The sequence below is a fragment of the Lactuca serriola genome, chromosome 8 (genome assembly GCF_051521515.1).
Source record: "Lactuca serriola cultivar US96UC23 chromosome 8, Lser_US96UC23_V15, whole genome shotgun sequence".
Classification (NCBI taxonomy): domain Eukaryota; kingdom Viridiplantae; phylum Streptophyta; class Magnoliopsida; order Asterales; family Asteraceae; genus Lactuca; species Lactuca serriola.
Genome location: NC_136415.1, coordinates 118527214 through 118548602, shown reverse-complemented (window position 1 = coordinate 118548602; position 21389 = coordinate 118527214). Strand labels below are relative to the sequence as shown.

The following is a 21389-nucleotide window of genomic DNA, read 5'->3' as shown; positions in this document are numbered from 1 at the left end:
TTAACTTGTCAACTTGTGAGTCGTGGGTAACAAATGCGGGAAGAAAGTTTGGATTAGTTGGTCGACTTTAGTATTTACATGTTACGTTTGACTTTAGTATGTTATGGTTCATTGTTTGACTTTAGTATGTTATGGTTCATTGTTAGACATTAGTATTATATGGTTTACTTATGTTATGGATTGTTTTTCTTAGGTGCGGTTATGTTATATGAATTTATATGTTATGGAATGTTATGCTTTTCGTATTTACATGTTACGGTTTGTTATGTTATGGATTGTTATGTTATTGATTGTTATGTTATTGATTAAAATGTAATTTGTATTTGACATCTAACAGGACACATGGATAAAGAAGGTGAATTTTTATATTTTCTTATATTCTCGTGGTATTGGTTGATGTTGGTCCAACAAAGGCAAAGAATAATTAAAAGAATAAGAGCTAGCGAACAGGTAGCAAAGGGATATGTGTATACGCAAGATTTGATACACGGATGTCCTATACAATGTTACGATATGATACGTCTTTCACAAGATGCATTTGTACTATTATGCAATCACTTTACACAAAGAAATTGGTTGCAATCTAGTAGGCCGATACGCGTTGAAGAGAAGATGGCTATGTTTTAACATGTTATACGACATAATGAACATTTTCGAGCCGTTAAAGAAAGATTTCATCACTCCACACAAACGATTCATCAATGTTTTCATGAGGTCTTACGTGAAATGATGTGTTTTGCATGAGAAATTATAGTACCAACCTCGTCTAATTCAACAAGAAATACCTCATAACGACATAGACGGCTAATGCAGATATTTCCCGGAGCAATAGGTGCACTAGATGGAACACTTGTACATGCAGTTGTGCCTGTTGATCAACAAACTCGTTATAGGGGAAGAGGAAAAGGTGATTGTTATCAAAATGTAATTGGAATTTGTAATTTTGATATGATATTCACCTTTGTATGGGCTGGATGGGAGGGCATAGCACATGATTCTAAAGTTTTGAAAGAAGTTGCATTTAACCCAACTTCCGGATTTCTATTCCCTCCACCAGGTTTGTAACTTTACTATACGTCTTATTATCTATATTATTTATATGATAAATTTGTCATACATCTACAGATAAATATTACCTTTGTGATGCCGCATACACCAACACCCGTGGATTTATGGCTCCCTACCGCAATACTAGGTATTGGTTAGCCAATTTTCGAAGAAACGGAGCTTTGACTAAGGAAGAAATGTTCAATCATGCTCATGCACAACTTAGAAATTACATTAAACGTGCTTATGGTGTATTGAAGACGAGATTTTTAATTTTAAAACAAATGGCTCCTTATCCTTTTCCAGTGCGAAGAGACATAGTCATTGCTTGTGTTGCGGTCCATAATTTTATAAGAAAATACGATATTGAAGACGAATTATTTACGAACTTTGAACAAAACACTATGGTTATTCATAATGTGGGTGGTGGAGGAAATGAGGGTTAAAACATAGAAGGCATAGAATGAGGTTCAGAAGCCGTTAACTATATGACTATATTGCGTGACCAGATTGCTAATAAGTTACTTTCAAATGGTTCACGTTAAATGGTGTACTTTTTTTATTATGCATGACAATTTGTATTTGGATTTTGTTTTACACTTTGTATTTGGATTTTAATTGATGTATGTTTAATTTGGATTTTATATGATAATTTGTGTTTTTATAATTTTTTTATCCAGCACAAGAGACAAAACAAGGGTAATATGGTCATTTTTTCATTCAGCACAACCATTCAGATAAATAATCAAACAGCATAAACTCAGTCAAATATGGACTCAGTCAGCATTTCTAACCCAGTCAGCTTCTAACCAAGTCATCTCTAACCCAGTCAGCAACTATCAAACGACGCCTAAGTCTTATTATGATATATTTGTTAGATATTTTTATCCATTTATTATAAGCTATCGTGACTAATATTTTTAATTATATTTTTCAGCTGAGCTTCCTAAGAAAAGAAGAGGCCTAGCAAAAAAATTCAACTATCAAAGATAATACAGGAAAACAAGGGAAAGCCTGTAGATTTGGATTTCGATAGGGAGCTGACATATTCCCCTGTCGGGAACTATGGTAATTGGTTTACCCGTGAAATTGGGAAGTATATATGGACGAACATCCCTTTGAACGTATCTGGTTAGGATAATGTTTCCCCCGCTTTAAGGAATGCCACAGTGGTTCATTTAAAGGTAACTTTGACAATATTTTAAATTTAGTTCTAATTGGTATTTAACTAACTTTTTTGTATTTGTAGAATAAGTTTGATTTAGATAAGGTTAACTTGGATCCCGAGCGTGCTCAGTTGTTGCAGAGCATTGAGGCGACCTTGCAAAGAATTTATAGAGGCCGGAAAAATAAAGCGCATACTTATTTTGAGAATGTCGGGGGGCTTATAGATATCCCAAGGGCATTAGCCAACCCCCCCTGATGGTATGTCACGTGAAAATTGGGCGCAAGCAGTCGAGCATTTTCAAACTCCTGAATTTCTAAAGCGTTCGGCGTCAAACAAAGGAGTCTGTGCACAACAACAAGTTGTAAACAGAGGGGGATCGTGCTCGTATAGCAATGCATGTTTCAAAGAAATAAGCTATGATATATTTAACTATTTATTTAAATTATAATTAATCTAATTTTTAATGTTAAATAGGACATCGCTCGAATCGAAGCATTTCGTAAGGCCAACACTGATCGCCAAGGGGTGTTTAGTAGTCCTGAAGTCGAGCAACAATACGTAAGTGGTTAATTTGTATTTTCATATAAGTGCTTATATCGTCAAGGGGTAGTTAGTAATCTAATTTTTATTACATTTATTATTTTTTGAAAATACAAAATGCTTACTCTTTGAGATCAGTCAACAAACTCAAGCTTCTTCTGAAGCCAACGGTCTAACACCAAAGGATACACAAAATTCTTTTGAAAAAATATTGGGTGTTCGACGTGGCCATATCAGAGGCATCGGACGTAAACCTTCTACGGTTGTGTCGATGTACGATCAGGAACAACTACTAACACAATCGCAGGTGACAAAACTATTTAATTTTGGTAATTGTTTAAAATGTTGATAATTGTTGGTTTAGTAATAGTTTCAAAATTTGGTAATTGTTAGTTTGATAATAGTTTATATATTGGTAATTGTTAGTTTGATATATTGGTATTTTATAAGACTATGTTGTTTTATTTGTAGTTGGAAATGCTTCAAACAATGTTAAAAGATCTGACATGTAGTGATGCACTTGAAGGTTGGTTTCGTTCGTTGCCACAACGAAATGAAATTGGAGGAAACGCGGAGAGCGATGATGACGAGTAAATAGTTGTACGATTTTTTTATGTTTTATCTGTGCAAGTATTTTAGACTAATATTTTCGATATTTTGTTATATGTTAAATCGGACGAGTATTTTAAACGGATATTTGTATTAATATTTTGGAATGGAATGATGTAAGATTAGATTAATTAATATTATACAAGGTTTTTTTTTCAATTTTAATGTGAAGTATATGTATATATATATATATATATATATATATATATATATATATATATATATATATATATATATATATATATATATAAAAGAAAACACCAATACCGGCGACGCCTTTAATGGTGACAATAGGTTATTACCGCGACTGGTCTTTAGCGGTGACATTTGCTTATCAGCGGCGACATGTCTTTAGTGACGACAAACTAACATTAGCAGCGACAATTTGATTAATACCGACGCAACATCAGCGTCGACGTTTTAGCGACGACACGTAGCCGCTAATAGTATTAGCGGCGACAAGCCCCACTTTTAGCGACGACGACTGTCGCCTATAGTACTTTAATTTCTTGTAGTGCTAGAACCTTCCTTAAGTAAGAATGCTTAGTCATGGTAATAGAGATAGTGTGTTAAAACATTCAAGCACACGATATTTGTACTTTTATTGTAAAAACATATATATATATATATATATATATATATATATATATATATATATATATATATATATATATATATATATATATATATATATATATATGAAATTTCTTAAAAAATTTATAATCAAGACAATGGATAAACATTTTTTTGTTAGTTAAATGTCGTTAGGCCATAGTCTTTCTCTATAAGTAGGTTTGATTACATCCCATTTGATGAATTTAAAATGTTTAATACATTTACGTCGTATTTGTAAACTGATTAAAATATATATATATATATATATATATATATATATATATATATATATATATATATATATATATATATACTAGGTGTGTAACCCGTGTATTACACGTGTTTATTAAAAGGTCCAAAAGTAAAAGGTGTAAGAAAAAAAAAGACCATTAATGCAAGTTTTGGTAACCACAAGGACCATGTTCATAATAAATAAGTAACAACTGAGTTCGTGACCTTTGGTAAATCACATGGACCCTTTATGTAATTTAATCTTAATTAATCTATACTAATAAAATTAATTAATATTAATTCACAAATGGAAGATATTATCTACATTAATATAAATATACATTAATTAATATATTAATAGAAAGAGGAATTCATAAATAAAAAGTTATGATGTACATTAATTAATATATTAATAAAATTAATTAAGATGAGATGGTATTTAATAGGTGGAATTTGACTAAAAATGAAAAATTCTATAAAAATGACAAGTGGATATTAAATAATTCAAAAAATCTAGAAAATGACAAGTGTAAAAATAAATAAGAAAGGACATGTGACAAAATCATTTTTATTTATTAGGATATATATATATATATATATATATATATATATATATATATATATATATATATATATATATTAATTTATAACCCGTGAGAACCACGGTTAAAAAATTAATTTAACTTTCATATCAAAAAATCAAAATTATTAATTAATTATTTTAAATAAACTATTACCTAAGAGATATTTTCTTAGTTATATTAAATTATAATCATGGATTTAAATAAATACGTAAAATTATATCATCATATAATATGTATTGATTTTATTTTATTTTTCAATCTAATGTTATTAATTTAATATAATTAGAGGGAGAAAATTTAAAATTTGAAATTTAAAATGAAACATCAATTATTAATTTAATGCAATTAGAGTGGGAAAATTTAAAAATTGAAATTTGAAATGGATAATCAATTATTAATTTAATGTAATTAGAGTGGAAATTTAGAATTTGAAATTTGAAATTGATAATTAATAGGTTGACAAGTGGCATGATAAATCTCCTATTATAATAAATAAGTACAACTTAGACACGTGTCAATCATATAGCCTTCCCCCCTTTGAATTTTCCCACTTTTTTCACTAAGTGAATTTCCGGTTCTACCCTTCATTCACCACGTCAATTTTGCTGCATTTCAAACAAAAAAAGGAAGGTAATTAATAAAAAATTGCTAAAATACGATAATTGAATCTGTCAAAAGGTAAATTCTTATCAATTCCTTAAATATCGCAACATACCTAATCTTTGTTTTTAAAATACAAATATCACAGTTTCTTCATTCACAGCGATTACAATTTCCACAGGAAGACATATATCAATTACAGTAGACCATCTAAAATCGTGTTCTGTTTTTCTTTAAGGTAACACTTTCATTCATCTTATCATTCCTTCTACTGTTTTTTTTATCACTTTCTTTGTGTATATATCTGTTTTTTTTAATCAGTTTGAAGGCTTCATAATCGTAATATGAACCAAAGTATGAAACTGTTACGGTATATAAGTATTCAGTTAAGTAAACATCAATCGTTTTTTTAAATGTATATGTTTCATTCGTAACTCTTTCATTCAACCGTGGTTTTTCTTTTAGGTAACTCTTTCATTCATCTGATCATTCCTTCTACTGTTGTTTTTATCACTTTCTTTGTGTATATATCTGTTTTTTTAATAAGTTTGAAGGCTTCATAATCGTAATATGAACCAAAGTATGTAACTGTTACGGTATATAACTATTCAGCTCACTAAACATCAATCGTTTTTTCAAATGTATATGTTTCATTCGTAATATCTTCACTGCTCTTTTTAATCAATTTAATTTAATATCAAACTTTGTATGCATCTGTTACCGTATGTATATAAAATCATATATGAATAAATAGTTGATTTTTCAGGTGCAATAAATGGTTTGCTGCATATTCAAATGTTTCTTAGAAACCAGACTTATCATGTTTAAAAGGGAAAGGGTTCGACATGTTTCATACAAAATTAAAAACAAAAACCCAATGTAGCATTAGTCAATGCATTAAGTCATTGAAAACATGACATATAAATGATCAAAATATCAGCTTGTCGATTGGTATTGAATATACAATGAACAATGTACTACAAACAGTGTTTTATTTTTTTAATATGTTGCTATTTTCTTTTTTTTTCTTATGCTATCAATTCTTTGTAGGAAATGAATATTGGTAACAAAGTATACCTAAAAGACATTGAAAGCTTGGCTGATGATTCACATCTCAAACTACGGGTTTTAAAGATATGGAATTTTATAAGGAATAATATCGTTTTATCCATTGAAATGATCGTCATGGACGAAGAGGTTTGTTTAATTTTTATAAAACTACTAATTCTTACATGTTTCAATCAATATGAAATTTTATTTATTATTTTGGTGAACAGGGAACAAAATACCAGTCTCGTGTATTTAACCAAAAATTTTCCAGATTTGGTCATCTGTTAAAGGAAGATCAAAGTTACGTCATTTTAAAACCCAGTATGGCTGCTGTGAAGAATGGGTTCAGTGTTACCGGTCAAAGACAAACCATTACTTTGGATTGGAGAACTATTATAAAAAGATGTGACGATTTTTCAGGTCCAATTAATGGTTTTCTGTTTGTTGAATTTAATTCTATCGTGGAACAAACTTGCCCAAGACAATCATTTTTTGGTAAGTTGTTTAATTTTATTCCATTCAGTTTTATAATTTATGTATTTTCTTATCAATGTTATTATCAATTTTATTCCATTCAGTTTTAACTAAATAATTTCTACTTCTATTTTATTAAATTGTGTAGATGTTATTGGACAAATTGTGTCATTTCGTCCCCTTGAAGCATCCGATCCTAACACACAAAGGCATTACATGAAGATTACACTAACTAATTTAGAGTGAGATTATGCAAATAAAAAATTATTATTTTTATTTTATTCTTATTTTTACTAATATAAGTATCAATTAAAAATACTAATTAAATTAAAAAAAAAATAGGAGTGTACACTTGCAGGTCACTATATTTGGAAGTCAAGCACACCAATTGTCACAGTACTTGAAAAGTAACCCCACGGTTACTTGTGTTGTTATAGTGATGCAGTTTGTTAAACTGAACATTTGGGATGGTTTGTATTTAAACTATATATATTTACATATTTTTCATTAATCTACTTTTATTTAATAATTTTTTTTACAGGAATAGGTCAGGCAAAAAGTCATTATGATGTAACAAAAATGTTCATTAATTCTGAAATTGATGAGATTAATGACTTCAAAAAAGAGTTAGTCTATTTTAATATATATTTAAACTGTTTAAAAAATTATATGTTGTGTTTAAAATTATAACTATTCAGTCTATTGTAATTAATAATATAACTTAAAACAATCCAGATTGAAAGTTAATGTTAATGGAGGTACGCCGGAAAAAAGCATAACTACGCTGCCAAGTTACGCTTCGTCATACATAGATGATTTTAAAGGGGATTTCCCTTTAAAAACCATTTCGGAGATCACAGAACCACTCAAAGTATGTTTCTTTATTTTAGGTCCTTTGATTTTATATACATTTTTTGTGTTTTTTTTGTTAATTTTACATTTTATTTTATACAACCAATGAAATTTGTATTAGTTGGTAAGATTGTCAATATAAGACAGAATCTACGTTGGTGTTATGAAGCGTGCTACAAATGTGGGAAAAAGATAAACAGTTTAATGAATTATTGCTATGTTGATTAAATGCCAGACTCAATGTCTTTCTATATAAACAGTTTAATGAATTATTGCTTGTCCTTTTTTTGCTAATCGTTTCACTGCCTTATTTTTTAAAGTTATAATCTCCTATTATAATTTATACTTACTGTTTTACTTTTAATGTGAAAGTCAAGTAATCAGATTATCTAACAAAAGATAATAATGTTATTACGATATTATTAGCATTTCAAAATTAACATATTGTTTCTACATTTCTAGATTATCTAACAATTGATAATTTTTATTAATGTTAATATATTAATATTTCGAGAAAAAATGACCATCCCATGTATTATTAAATTTATAATAATTCTAAAATCTAAATATATATATATATATATATATATATATATATATATATATATATATATGCAAACCAGATGGCATTACCTCCATATTATTATCGCAGCTGAAGAAAATAAGTACCAGACTTCCACGTGTCAATCTGCCAGACCTCCAAATTTGTTTTTTCCCGCTTCTTTTCTTCATCTCCAACTTCAAGTCCTTTCATGTAATTGATACATACAATCCCGACAAGTATGTAACATAAAGAATAAAGATAAAGATTCATTAATAAAATTAGAATGAATATTATGATTTTCAGAAAATATGCAAAAATCTTTTAATAAGATAAACTATACACCGCATGTTCAAGTCAAATATATCAATACCATAAATAATTTTTTAATTTGGTCCATATAACATATTTCATTGTCATTTTATGTAATCCCTTCTTAACTGCAAATCGTATATTTATTAAGAATTGATCCAAAGTCTATTAAATCCCATAAGATCAGGTACAAAAAAATATCCAATCCAATTTTAATAACAATATATGCATAAAATCCGGAGTTATAATCTCATAATATTAAAATAATAACATTTATATGTATAACTATATATAAATATACCTCTATACGTAATATACATCTTCTTTAATTTACAAATCCTGTCTTCTTTGTCTTTCAAAAGCATCTGCAGTTAATAAATCGCTTTTCTTACTTCAATCTACTTCGTAAACTTTTTATTCATCTATTTCGTTCACACATCAACTACCATTGAATTCTTCCTCCTGTTAATCCTGCAAAACATCCAGAATCACATATCAGGTAAGTTTTTTCAGAGTATTTGGTACTATTCTTTTCATCGGTTGATGTATATTCTTTTAGTATATCAGTTTTTGTATTACATTGTTCATTCAACATTCAATAACAATATACAAGTTGCCATTATATAGTTCATCACTTTCATGTTTAATTTATAATATATTAATGCCACTTTCATGATTTATTGTATTCTTTTCATTATACTCTAATGTATATTGCATCATACAAGGTCATGATTACAAATAATTGAATTTAGAAAACATAAATTATTTTCTCATAACGATTTATATATTTATTTAAACCAAAATTACAAATTTACTAATATAACTTATATTAGTTTAAATTAAAACTTTTTTTCCAAATTTTTGATTAGTTATTACGATTTCAAATTATTAATAATGTTTTTCTTAAGCATGAGGATCTTTAATTTTGAAAATATTTGTAGATTAAAACTTGGACAATAACATTTTCATTAATTTTATTTATTAAACATAAAATTTAATTAACTACTAAAGCCGACATTAGGCAAAAAGGATGTCATTACCTCCATTAAATGCTCAACCGAGCAAAATCATGAACGTGATATGTTTTCCAATTTAAACTCATTCTCTGCATTTAAAAACCAAAAAATCAGGAAGTTCAAAATCTTAATTTGTAAGTCAAAGATATCAATATAATAGCTACTCAATTAATTTCATCAATTTAACTAATTTTTTCCTAATTTTCTGCAATCTCTTATTAAATGCAAATCATATCTTTAATTTAAATTGATATATAATCTACTAAATCCCATAAAATCATGAACACAAAAATATCATATACAATTTCAATAACAATAAATTCATAAAATCAGTGATTATATTGCGAAGATATTCAAAGATTAATTTTATATCTATAAATATACCTTACTACGTGAAATCCAACGTTTTGAAATTACTCATTCGTCTTCTTCCTGTTTCAATTGCATCTGTGAAAGCCTCTTTCAACTTTCTTACCTCAATCTGCTTCATACAAGTTCTATTCATCTATTCATTTGAAATGCCAACTGCTTTTCAATCCTATGCCCTCTTAAGTCCTGCAACAATTACATATTCACATATCAGGTTAATGTTTTGAAACTAATTTTTAGTTTTTTTATTCGACCAATAATAAAGTTTTTTTAATATACCCATAATATCCTCCTACTTAAGAAAATGTACTTTTCATATCAATAAACTTTAGAAATAAATTACACTTCCGTTTATAATAAAGTTTTTTTTTACTAAACTACAAAATTTATTAACAACAAGGACCACTCATGTCATTTTTTTCTACCACAGGGACTGGTATTGTAACTTTTAAAGCCACAAGGACCATTTTTCTAATAAAATATGATAACAATGTCCATTTATGTAACATTTTATTAAAGGATCATTTTTTTTCATGATTTTCCTGACAAATACCATAATTTTTTTGTATTACTTATGTTTCAAACTATTGTACTTTCAATATCTATCCATATTATCATCCTACTTTTGAAAATTTTCCTTCAATGGCTCTAACTTAAGATTTTTAACCGTTCATCCTATTTCCACTTGATTCATCAAACAGAAAAAAGAACCATTTTACCCATTATCCAAAATTATGACGAAAATACCCTTGTGATATTATGTATTTTACTTAGAAATGCAAGCAGAAATTTTACAACACTTTTATAAATTTAAAAAAAAATCTATATATAAGCCACCTACTCTATATTTTAATGAGATAGCGATGAACAAAAATATCATCAAAAGTATAGCATTATGTTTTTTCCATTTCCTATGAAATAAATAGTGAAAAAATTAAGTTATACCGCTACTTTGAGTGGTTTCTGTGACATCCATGCTCAACACCAGGTATCTTAAAGAGCTCACTATCAACTATTTTAGTTTTGCCACGTGTTGGAACTACCCTCAACAAACACACCAGAAGTGAATTGAAGTTGATTAAGCTCCTAATTTCTTCATAAATATCAAATGATTTACCTGTTAAAACAATCACTTTTACATTATCTCTCTCGTAGCATTTCAATCAAGATTTGGTTAATAAAAGTTAAAGCAATGGTACGATCATAATGAAATTGATGATGTAGGTTATAGAAATAATTAAAAAACAAACAAACAAACAAATTATGGCAGCAAATACCAAATATACAAAATAATGCAAAATAAATTACATTTTACTGCTAGGTAGTGGCTATTGAATGCCTTCGTATCCAAGTTCAAATTGGGTTTCCAATTAATCACCAATAAGCTCAACATCCTATTCTTTTTCTACCTGAAAACAACACAACAGACATCTGTCAAACATAATACATAAAATCAGAATCATATCAGTAGAAAAAATAAAAATAAAAATCAACATGATGGGAGAAAGAGGAAGAGAGGCGTATGAGTACGGATATCGGTTTGGTGTAGTTTAGGGTTTACGTTAGTGCTTAGAATCGAGCAAAAATGAGAAAAGTAGTAATGTTATAACCGCTTAATCGTAAAATTATTATGTACCTAATAAAGAAATTGGATGTCGAGAATTGTAATATGATTCAATAAACACCAGGTAATGGAAACATGGAGAGAGATAAATGGAAACAGTAAGCGAGAAAGGGAGTCCGACCTAGGGTTACAAGGAGAGTTGGGTAGAGATTGGGAACTGAGAAAAACAGATGGTAACACACTGTGACCGAAGAGAGATACATAACACTACCCCTTTTTTTATCTCTGGTTGATCGATACATAACTCCAATTCAACTTCAAACATGTAAGGATTCCTAGCTTTGAAACACCCATGAAATATCTTCTGATTAATCTCTGAAATGTGATTCCTTCCTCTTCGATTTTTGTGTTTGTGCTGAAATCATGTTTAGGGTTAGGGTTCATTCTCCTCTTCTTATCTCTTCGATTTCTCCTGAGGTTGTAAGGCCAAAATACGATTCACATTTCATAAAGTGTATTTATCATTAAAAGTAATAAATTATTAAGTTTAATATTTTTAATTATACTCACAATTACACAGTATAAACAAATATCAAATATTGGTTTTATATTATTTTTAAATGTAAAAAATTTGAAAAAAAATACTGACACATACTTGGAATTCACAACATTTTAGACAGTGTCCTTAATTCTTATACATACTTATATACTAATTTTATTTATTTGATAAATGTTATGTCAATAGTTAATTCTTATCTCTTAAGCATATTAAGGACTATACTAATTTTATTTATTTTTTAATTGTTGCAGCCATCTGATGCATTCGTTTTCTTCTAAAAAGACTAGAAAACTAAATAGTTTTTATTTAGATAATACAAAAAATATCAATTTGGGTACTAACTCAGCACATGTATTTTCAACAACTACAAATGTTAATACTTCGATTTATAAAGGTAAGTTTTTCATATATATTTTTTATTATAATTCTTAATTTTTAAATGACATAATTTTTTTAATAATATAAATATTTATTAACCTAAAAAAATAGATACATTCTCTAATTCTTCAGCCGATGCAAGTCAATTTTCTTCGAAATTTGTAACCGATGCTTACAAAGGTACGTTTATTACTTTAATATTATTATACAATATTATTATTTACCTAATTATACATTTGATTTCCTATCTTATTATTTATTATGCAGAAAACAACAATAACATGGACCAGTTGCAAGCCAGAGAGAAAAGAAGACAAAGAAAAATATATTTGGAAAATAAAAGATCTAACAAAATGAATACAAGAACCAAAATTACAAGTATATCAATAGCGCATCTTTTAACTAATATAATTACTTTTTACGCTAATAATATTTTTAATTCTATGTTTTAAGTTTATTTTACATTTATATACAATAAATGATCTCTAATAATTTTTTTTTTCAAAACCTGTAATATTAGATGATTTCATGTCATTACTTTGTTTTATACATATGTCTTAATTTTTTAAAAGTTTTTTTTATTTGCAGATCAATCAAGCTACATTGTTGGTCAAATTGAAAATGTCAGTTCATTTGCTTCACCTGCAATCCAAAATAGAAACGTACAATACTCTCCTTCCTTTACAGATGTTAGAACTCCGTTATCTAACATTACAAATGTTAGAACTACATTATCTAACACTACAAATGGTAATAATTTTTCTTTTATAATGTACTATTATCCATATTCTATATAATCTGCATATATATACTTTTTTTTTTGGTCAGATAACATCAGTTTCGATAAATATTCCACTTCGAATGTAGCAAACAAAAGACAGTACAACGTACTTTCAAATGATATGACATCCAAAAATGCATCTACATTAACTGGTTCTTCATCACCAATCAAGTTAAATCCAGGATGTCATAAATCAAAAAGGAAGACGACAAATTTATCCCCTATCCCATTGATTGATTTGAGAGACGATGTAGAAAATATACATCAACTCATAAATGAAAACCTTATGGTTGGTATCTCAAATGGTAATAAAAAAATTAATATCCATTTTCATTTTTTTTACATTTTAAATAGTGTGTTGTATATACTTATAAAATTTCGAAATATTTTTTTTTTTGCCTTTTCTTTTACAGAATATTTGGATCATAGTGATCAAAATGTTGTATGTCAAACATGTCATGCAAAGTTATGGAGAAATGAATCCATTAGAGGTAAAGAAAAAGGGAACACAAATTATTCATTATGTTGTGGTTACGGAAAAGTTCAACTTCCAGAATTAAAGAGAGCACCCTTGAGTTATGAAACAATGTTTCGAAATATGGATTCTAAAAGCAAACACTTTATGAAAAACATTCGACGTTACAACTCAATGTTTTCTTTTACGTCGATGGGTGGTAAAATTGATACTTCAATCAATAGAGGAAACGCTCCATACATTTTTAGATTGGGTGGTCAAAATTATCATAGTATTGGAAGCCTTTTACCATCCAAAGAGTCTAACCCTAAATTCTCTCAGTTATACATTTATGATACTGAGAACGAATATTCAAATAGACAGAAATGCTTTGGGTATTTTTTCTAACTCCTTATTCATAATTAATTATTATTATTATTTTATAGTTATATATATATATATATATATATATATATATATATATATATATATATATATATATATATAGTAAGTACTAATATTATATAAAAATTTATTTTTTTTAGTGGGGAAAAAGATCAATCAACATCAATTGACACCGATATTATTGAAGATATTAAGGTGATGCTGGATTCAAATAATGTGTTGGTTAAATCTTATAGAATGGTAAGAGATAATTTTCAGAAAAATCCTCAAGTCGACATGAAATTACGACTTATCGGGAGAAGACAGCGAGATGGAAGAACATATAACCTACCGACTGCTTCTGAGGTTGCCGCCTTAATTATCGGTGACAGTTGTGAATCAATTGAAAATAGGGATATTGTTGTTCAAACAAAATCTGGATTTTTACAGCGTATCAGTGAATTGCATCCTTCATACCTTCCTCTACAATATCCACTGCTATTTCCATATGGGGATGATGGTTACAGTGTTGACATTCTTCATAGAGGTGTGGCATTTACAACCAACAGCAAGCGGGCGAAATGTACAATGAGAGAATATTTTGCTTTTAGAATTCAAGATAGAGATCATTCGTTCTCGCTCATTCTTAATTCAAAAAGGTTGTTTCAACAGTTTCTGGTAGATGCCTATACTATGATGGAAACAGAGAGATTGCATTACATACGTAAGCAACAACATGTTCTTAGATGCGAGTCTTACGAGAATTTACATAACCAGAAAGCTAGAGGAACCACTAATATCTCCAATGTCGGTCAGCGTGTGATTTTACCTTCGTCATTTACTGGTGGTGCATGATATATGTTGCAAAACTATTTGGATGCCATGTCACTTTGTAAATGGTTTGGATATCCAGATTTTTTCATAACCTTCACGTGTAATCCCAAATGGCCAGAGATTAAAAGGTTTCTTAAGGATACTTCACTTCAACCAGAAGACAGGCCTGATATATTATGTAGGTTGTTCAAGATAAAGCTCGATGCATTTATTAAAGAGTTAAGAGAGAAGAGAATTTTCGGCACAGTTCAAGCATGTAATTAAGATTATATTTTTTCATTATTGTATTTAATATTACTCTTATTATAGTATATGTTATTTAAGTTTTTATTGTCTAATCATATTTTGTTTTTTTTTGCAAATATTTTGCAGATGTTTATACGATTGAATTTCAAAAGAGAGGTTTGCCGCATAGTCATATTTGTTTGTTTATGCATTCTGACAACAAGTTACCCACTGTTGAATTTATCGATCCGATAATTTCCGCCGAGATACCAGACAAAGTTCAAGAGCCTGAATTATATTCACTTGTCAATGAGTTCATGATTCATGGTCCATGTGGAGCTCAAAATATGAATTGTCCATGCATGGTGGATAATAAGTGCTCTAAAAACTTTCCAAAACAATTCTGTAATCATTCGTCTGTTGATCAGAATGGTTTTCCTTTATATAGGAGAAGAGACGATGGTCATTTTGTAGAAAAGTCGGGTGTCAAGTTGGATAATAGAAATGTTGTTCCATACAACAAATATCTATTAAAAAGATATCAGGCACATATTAATGTTGAATGGTGCAATCAGGGATCTTCTATAAAGTATCTGTTTAAATACGTAAACAAGGGTCCAGATAGAGCTACAGTTGCTGTTCTACCAACAAGCAATGAATGTGAAAATAATGATGCGGTCGATGAAATAACGGAATATTACGATTGTAGATATTTATCTGCATGTGAAGCATCATGGAGAATATTTACATATGATGTTCATTGCAGGTATCATTTTGTGTTTAGACTACCTTTTTCATATTCATTATTTAAATATGATGTTCACTGCAGGTATCCTTCTGTGGTTAGACTACCTTTTCATCTTCCAAATCAACAACAGATCGTGTATGGCGAAGACGATGATATCGACGATGTTCTGGACAAAGCTTTTGTTGCTGCTTCAAAGTTCACATCATGGATGGAGTGTAATGCAATTAATAGTGAAGCACGAGATCTTACATATGTTGAATTTCCTACAAAGTTTGTTTGGAAGTTAAATGGTAGATTTTGGAGCAGAAGGAAAGTGGGAAAAGCCATTGGTAGAATTCATTCGGTTTCACCTAAACTTGGCGAAGCTTATTTTTTAAGGATTCTTTTAAATAAAGTTAAAGGACCGACGTCATTTGATGATATTCGCACAGTAAACGGTCAAACATATGCTTCTTTTAGAGATGCTTGTTTTGCACTTGGTCTATTAGATGATGACAAAGAATACATCGATGCCATTAAAGAAGCAAGTCATTATGGATTTGGTTTTTATCTACGCTTCTTATTTGCAACTTTGTTGATGTGTAATAGTATGTCTAAACCAGAGGCCGTTTGGGAAAATACATGGGAATATTTGGCAGATGAAATTCTATATAACCAACGACAAAGGTTAAAGTCTCCAGGTATTTCAATTATTATCTTCATTTCTATTTAAAATATTATTTTTAAAATATCAACACCAATTAAATAATTATTATACATATTATTAAATATTGTATTTTATTTTTTTAAGTTAATTTTAAATTTGTGGTGCATACTTATCACTCAGTGAAGATGAAGTTAAGAATTTAACTTTGTTCGAAATAGAACAAATCTTACTTCGAAATAACTCCACTCTCAAAAATTTCACAAACATGCCTTACCCAAATGTTGAATCAGTTTCTTCTTCGAATAATCGACTTATCATTGAGGAACTAGATTTCGACATTCCCGTTATAAAGAATGACTTTGATCGTATGTTTCTTGCATTAACAAATGAGCAACGTAACATTTTCGTTGACATCATGAGTGCTGTTAAAGAAAATAAAGGAGGTGTTTTCTTCGTTTATGGTTATGGTGGAACGGGTAAAAATTTTTTGCGGAAGACAATATCTGCAGCCATTAGATCTGACAGTAACATTGTTTTAAATGTTGCTTCAAGCGGTATTGCATCATTATTATTGCCCGGTGGTAGAACAGCACACTCTCGATTTATACTTCCATTTGAACTTACAGAAGATTCTTTTTGTAAAATAAATCCAGATGGTGACTTGGCTAGCTTAATAAGAAAAACCTCTTTGATAATTTGGGATGAAGCACCTATGATCCATAAGCATGCATTTGAAGCTTTAGATCGAACATTGAAAGATGTGTTAAGGTGTGAAAATTCTAGCATCTCAGATATTCCTTTTGGAGGGAAAGTTATTGTCTTTGGAGGAGATTTCAGACAGATTCTACCTGTAGTTCCGGGTGGCAGCAGACAAAACATTGTTAACGCTTCTTTGAGTTCCTCATATTTATGGCAACATTGCAAAGTGTATAGATTAACAAAAAATATGAGACTCAGTGTTGGAAAGGATCAAGCTAATATAGAAAAAATAAAAGATTTTGCAAGTTGGTTATTGGATATAGGAGAAGGCAAACTCGGTGGTCCGAACGACGGCGAAACAATTATTGATGTTCCGGATGATATTCTCATTAAGGATGCAGATGATCCTATAGGTTCATTAATTGAGTTTGTATATCCTTCAATTTTGGAGAAGTATAGCACTACAAATTATTTCCAAGAAAGAGCGATACTTGCTCCAAAGAATGAAGTTGTTCAAGAAATAAACGACCGTTTGCTTAATAAGTTTCCAGGAGATGAGGTTGAATATTTAAGTTCAGATAGCATATGTGAGTCCGAATTTGTCCATAATCAGTTTGATGCAAATTTATACTCTCCTGATGTATTAAATGGTCTGAAAGTATCCGGTCTACCAAATCATAAGTTAGTTTTAAAAATTGGTGTTCCAGTAATGTTACTGAGAAATATTGATCAGAAAAACGGCTTATGTAATGGCACAAGACTACAGGTGATATCATTGGGCAAACGTGTTATCGAGGCGCGTATAATAACTGGAACTAATATTGGAAACCGAACTTTTATTCCAAGAATGTCTTTAACTCCATCAGAAAAAAAAATTTCATTCAAATTCACAAGAAGACAGTTTCCTTTGGCGGTATGTTTTGCAATGACTATTAATAAGAGTCAAGGACAATCATTATCGAACGTTGGTTTGTTTCTCAAAGATCCGGTTTTTTCACATGGACAATTGTATGTTGCGTTATCTAGAGTTCAAAGCCGAGAGGGATTGAAATTATTAATTTTAGATAAAGATGGTAGACTAACAAACAAAACTTCCAATGTTGTTTATAAGGAAGTTTTTCGCAATCTATAACCAACTTTTTTGTAACATATTTTAGTTATTTATAGCATAGCACATTTCATCCATCGTAATAAGTAAATACTTTATAATTACGTATTGTTTTTTTTATGTTAATTTCATGACTGACATCGTTATTTTGTTTTGAATGAAATCAATTGTGATGTTTTTTTTGTCATTACTTAAACGTATCTTGCATTATATAAAGTATTTAATTTTATAAAAGAGGTGGATTTACATTTATAATTAAATACTTAAACTTTACAAATTTATTCTAAATAGAAAACATATCGTAAGAAAAAACATACGAAAACAGTAAAAATTCTATTAACCTAACGTACAATCCACATGAAAGATAAGGAAAAAAAGTAAAAAATAAAGGTTTTAAAATTCTCCATTTGTAGTTAAATACTTAACAATTCTTGTGTAACTAAATACCTACAAATAAAATCCGTATAAAAAAATACAATATTAGTCTTCTAATTTAATGATATTTTATTTATTAGATAATTAAATTTACAATTTTATTTAACATTAACACCCGTGGGTTCCACGGGTTTTCACCTAGTGATATATATAACATTAATGAGGGAGTTTTAATTATATGACATTTGTTAATAGAAGATTAAACCTATTATTTTATTAAAATAGGAATATATATATATATATATATATATATATATATATATATATATATATATATATATATATATATTGTTAATAAGTTTACAAATACATACGACGTAAATGTGTTAAACATTTCTGAATATATATATATATATATATATATATATATATATATATATATATATATATATATATATATATATAGAGAGAGAGAGAGAGAGAGAGAGAGAGAGAGAGAGAGAGAGAGAGAGAGAGAGAGAGAGAGAGAGAGAGAGAGAGAGAGAGAGAGAGAGAGAGAGAGAGAGAGAGAGAGAGAGAGAGAGAGAGAGAGAGAGAGAGAGAGAGGCCCATTATTTTGGCAACTCTTGACTATAAATAATATATGAAGCATGGTGAACCCAATCAGAATTACAGGTGAAGAGAAACTAAACGTAATTTTTCCCTGATATCTCTCTTTCTTCCACGGGCTTTGAGTTCTTGTAATTCTCTCTAATTTACTTTGCAAAAATCTCATATTACTCTTTCATTTGCAGATAAATCATCTAAAAGCAACATGGGTGCAGGTGGTAATATGTTGGATCCAAGTAAGGCCAACGATATACTAAAACGTGTCCCAGTTGAGCCACCATTCTCATTAAGTGATCTAAAGAAAGCAATCCCTGCTCATTGCTTCGAGCGATCTCTCATCCGTTCATCTTACTATGTTGTTCATGATCTCGTTGTTGCTTACGTCTTCTACTTCCTTGCCGATAAATATATTCCTATTCTTCCTTATCCTCTAGCTTACTTAGCATGGCCAGTTTACTGGTTCTGCCAAGCAAGCATTCTTACTGGCTTATGGGTCATCGGTCATGAATGTGGTCACCATGCCTTTAGTGACTACCAGTGGATTGATGACACAGTCGGCTTCATCGTCCACTCTGCTCTCCTCACCCCTTATTTCTCTTGGAAATACAGCCACCGAAATCACCATGCCAACACAAATTCACTTGATAACGATGAAGTTTACATTCCTAAACGCAAGTCCAAAGTCACGCTTTACTCTAAAATTCTTAACAACCCACCTGGTCGAGTGTTCACCTTGGTGTTTAGGTTGACCCTTGGGTTTCCTTTATACCTCTTAACTAATATTTCTGGCAAGAAATACGGAAGGTTTGCCAACCACTTTGATCCGATGAGTCCAATTTTCACCCAGCGTGAACGGATTCAAGTTCTGCTATCGGATTTTGGTCTTCTTGCTGCATTTTATGCAATTAAACTTCTAGTAGATAACAACGGAGCTGCTTGGGTAACCTGCATATATGGAGTTCCAGTGCTAGGTGTATTTGTCTTTTTCGTTTTGATCACGTATTTGCACCACACCCATCTGTCATTACCTCATTATGATTCAACTGAATGGAACTGGATCAGAGGGGCTTTGTCAACAATCGATAGGGACTTTGGCTTCCTGAATAGGGTTTTACATGACGTTACACACACTCACGTCTTGCATCATTTGATTTCATACATTCCACACTATCATGCAAAGGAGGCAAGGGATGCAATTAAACCAGTCTTGGGCGAGTTTTATAAGATCGACAGGACTCCGATTTTCAAAGCAATGTATAGAGAGGCCAAGGAATGCATCTACATCGAGCCTGATGAAGATAGCGAGCAAAAAGGTGTATATTGGTACCATAAAATGTGAACAATTGGAAAAATGTATCTGCGCATTTAATGTCTTTTACCTTTATTCTATGTATAATAAGCTATCTTGAATAAAATTGTGCTGAAATTGTTGGTTTTTTAAATATGCTTCTGGGTTGTGATATTATATCTACTTGCAATTAAAACCTCCACCAAATTGGTTAGGCTTTTTTTTAACCGCAAATGTGTTTCACTCCTAAACTATTCTTAAATCTATTTTTCTAAGGCCATTAGGTATGGATCCGTTGTGGTGGTGTTATAACAAGAAGACAGAGTGGTGTTCATGGTGTTATAACACTATGTTAAGAGGAGAGAGATAGAGAAGATAATTTGGCAGCCAATAGAAAAACTCGTTTCTTCTTGTCATGGAGACAACAAGAAGCACCACAACAAGATGCAACAAGAGGGGGGGGGGGGGGGGGGGGGTGTTCTCTCCCGTCACAACGCCGTTGAGGGTGTCACCTCAGCATAACGAGCACGCCACAATGCCCATACCGTCTACTCTAAAGGGATCAATGAGAGACGAAACCGTTGGAAGGATCAGTTATTTTGAGTTTAATATTAGTGGAATGATAAGTTGACATTTATTTTATGTCACAACATAGTGTAAAAATTAAAAATATATTGAGCACTTTATATATTGAGTGGTCAAAATAAAAAAAAAATAATAAAATAAGCT

At 29.9% G+C, this 21389-nt stretch overlaps 1 protein-coding gene, 2 long non-coding RNA genes and 1 pseudogene across 8 annotated transcripts; 3 read left to right on the top strand and 1 right to left on the bottom strand.

Annotated features, from left to right (window-relative positions):
* Positions 1–5181: 5181 nt before the first annotated feature.
* LOC145069131 (uncharacterized) lies at positions 5182–12030 on the bottom strand. Of its 4 annotated transcripts, none has more exons than XR_013689304.1 (7): positions 11754–12030; positions 11317–11417; positions 10954–11125; positions 10024–10194; positions 9664–9728; positions 8404–9094; positions 5182–5399 (listed from the first exon to the last, which is right to left on the bottom strand). It is a non-coding gene; the product is annotated as an uncharacterized LOC145069131 (long non-coding RNA). The 4 variants fall into 4 exon arrangements; XR_013689305.1 differs by having other exon boundaries at positions 11844–12030; XR_013689306.1 differs by lacking the exon at positions 11754–12030 and adding an exon at positions 11645–11753.
* Positions 6762–7400, top strand: LOC145070180 (uncharacterized). Its single transcript, XR_013689855.1, has 3 exons — positions 6762–6939; positions 7067–7160; positions 7261–7400. It is a non-coding gene; the product is annotated as an uncharacterized LOC145070180 (long non-coding RNA).
* Positions 12031–14986: 2956 nt separating the features above from the next.
* On the top strand, positions 14987–18412 carry LOC145067344 (uncharacterized). Its single transcript, XM_079014507.1, has 4 exons — positions 14987–15218; positions 15335–15953; positions 16017–16601; positions 16762–18412. Exons 1-4 carry the CDS (start codon positions 14987–14989, stop codon positions 18410–18412), a joined length of 3087 nt encoding a protein of 1028 aa, XP_078870633.1.
* A 967-nt stretch (positions 18413–19379) lies between these two features.
* On the top strand, positions 19380–20814 carry LOC145065621 (delta(12) fatty acid desaturase DES8.11 pseudogene; annotated as a pseudogene). Of its 2 annotated transcripts, none has more exons than XR_013688492.1 (2): positions 19380–19455; positions 19558–20814. The product of XR_013688492.1 is annotated as a delta(12) fatty acid desaturase DES8.11 pseudogene, transcript variant X1 (transcript). The 2 variants fall into 2 exon arrangements; XR_013688493.1 differs by lacking the exon at positions 19380–19455 and adding an exon at positions 19485–19503.
* Positions 20815–21389: the final 575 nt, after the last annotated feature.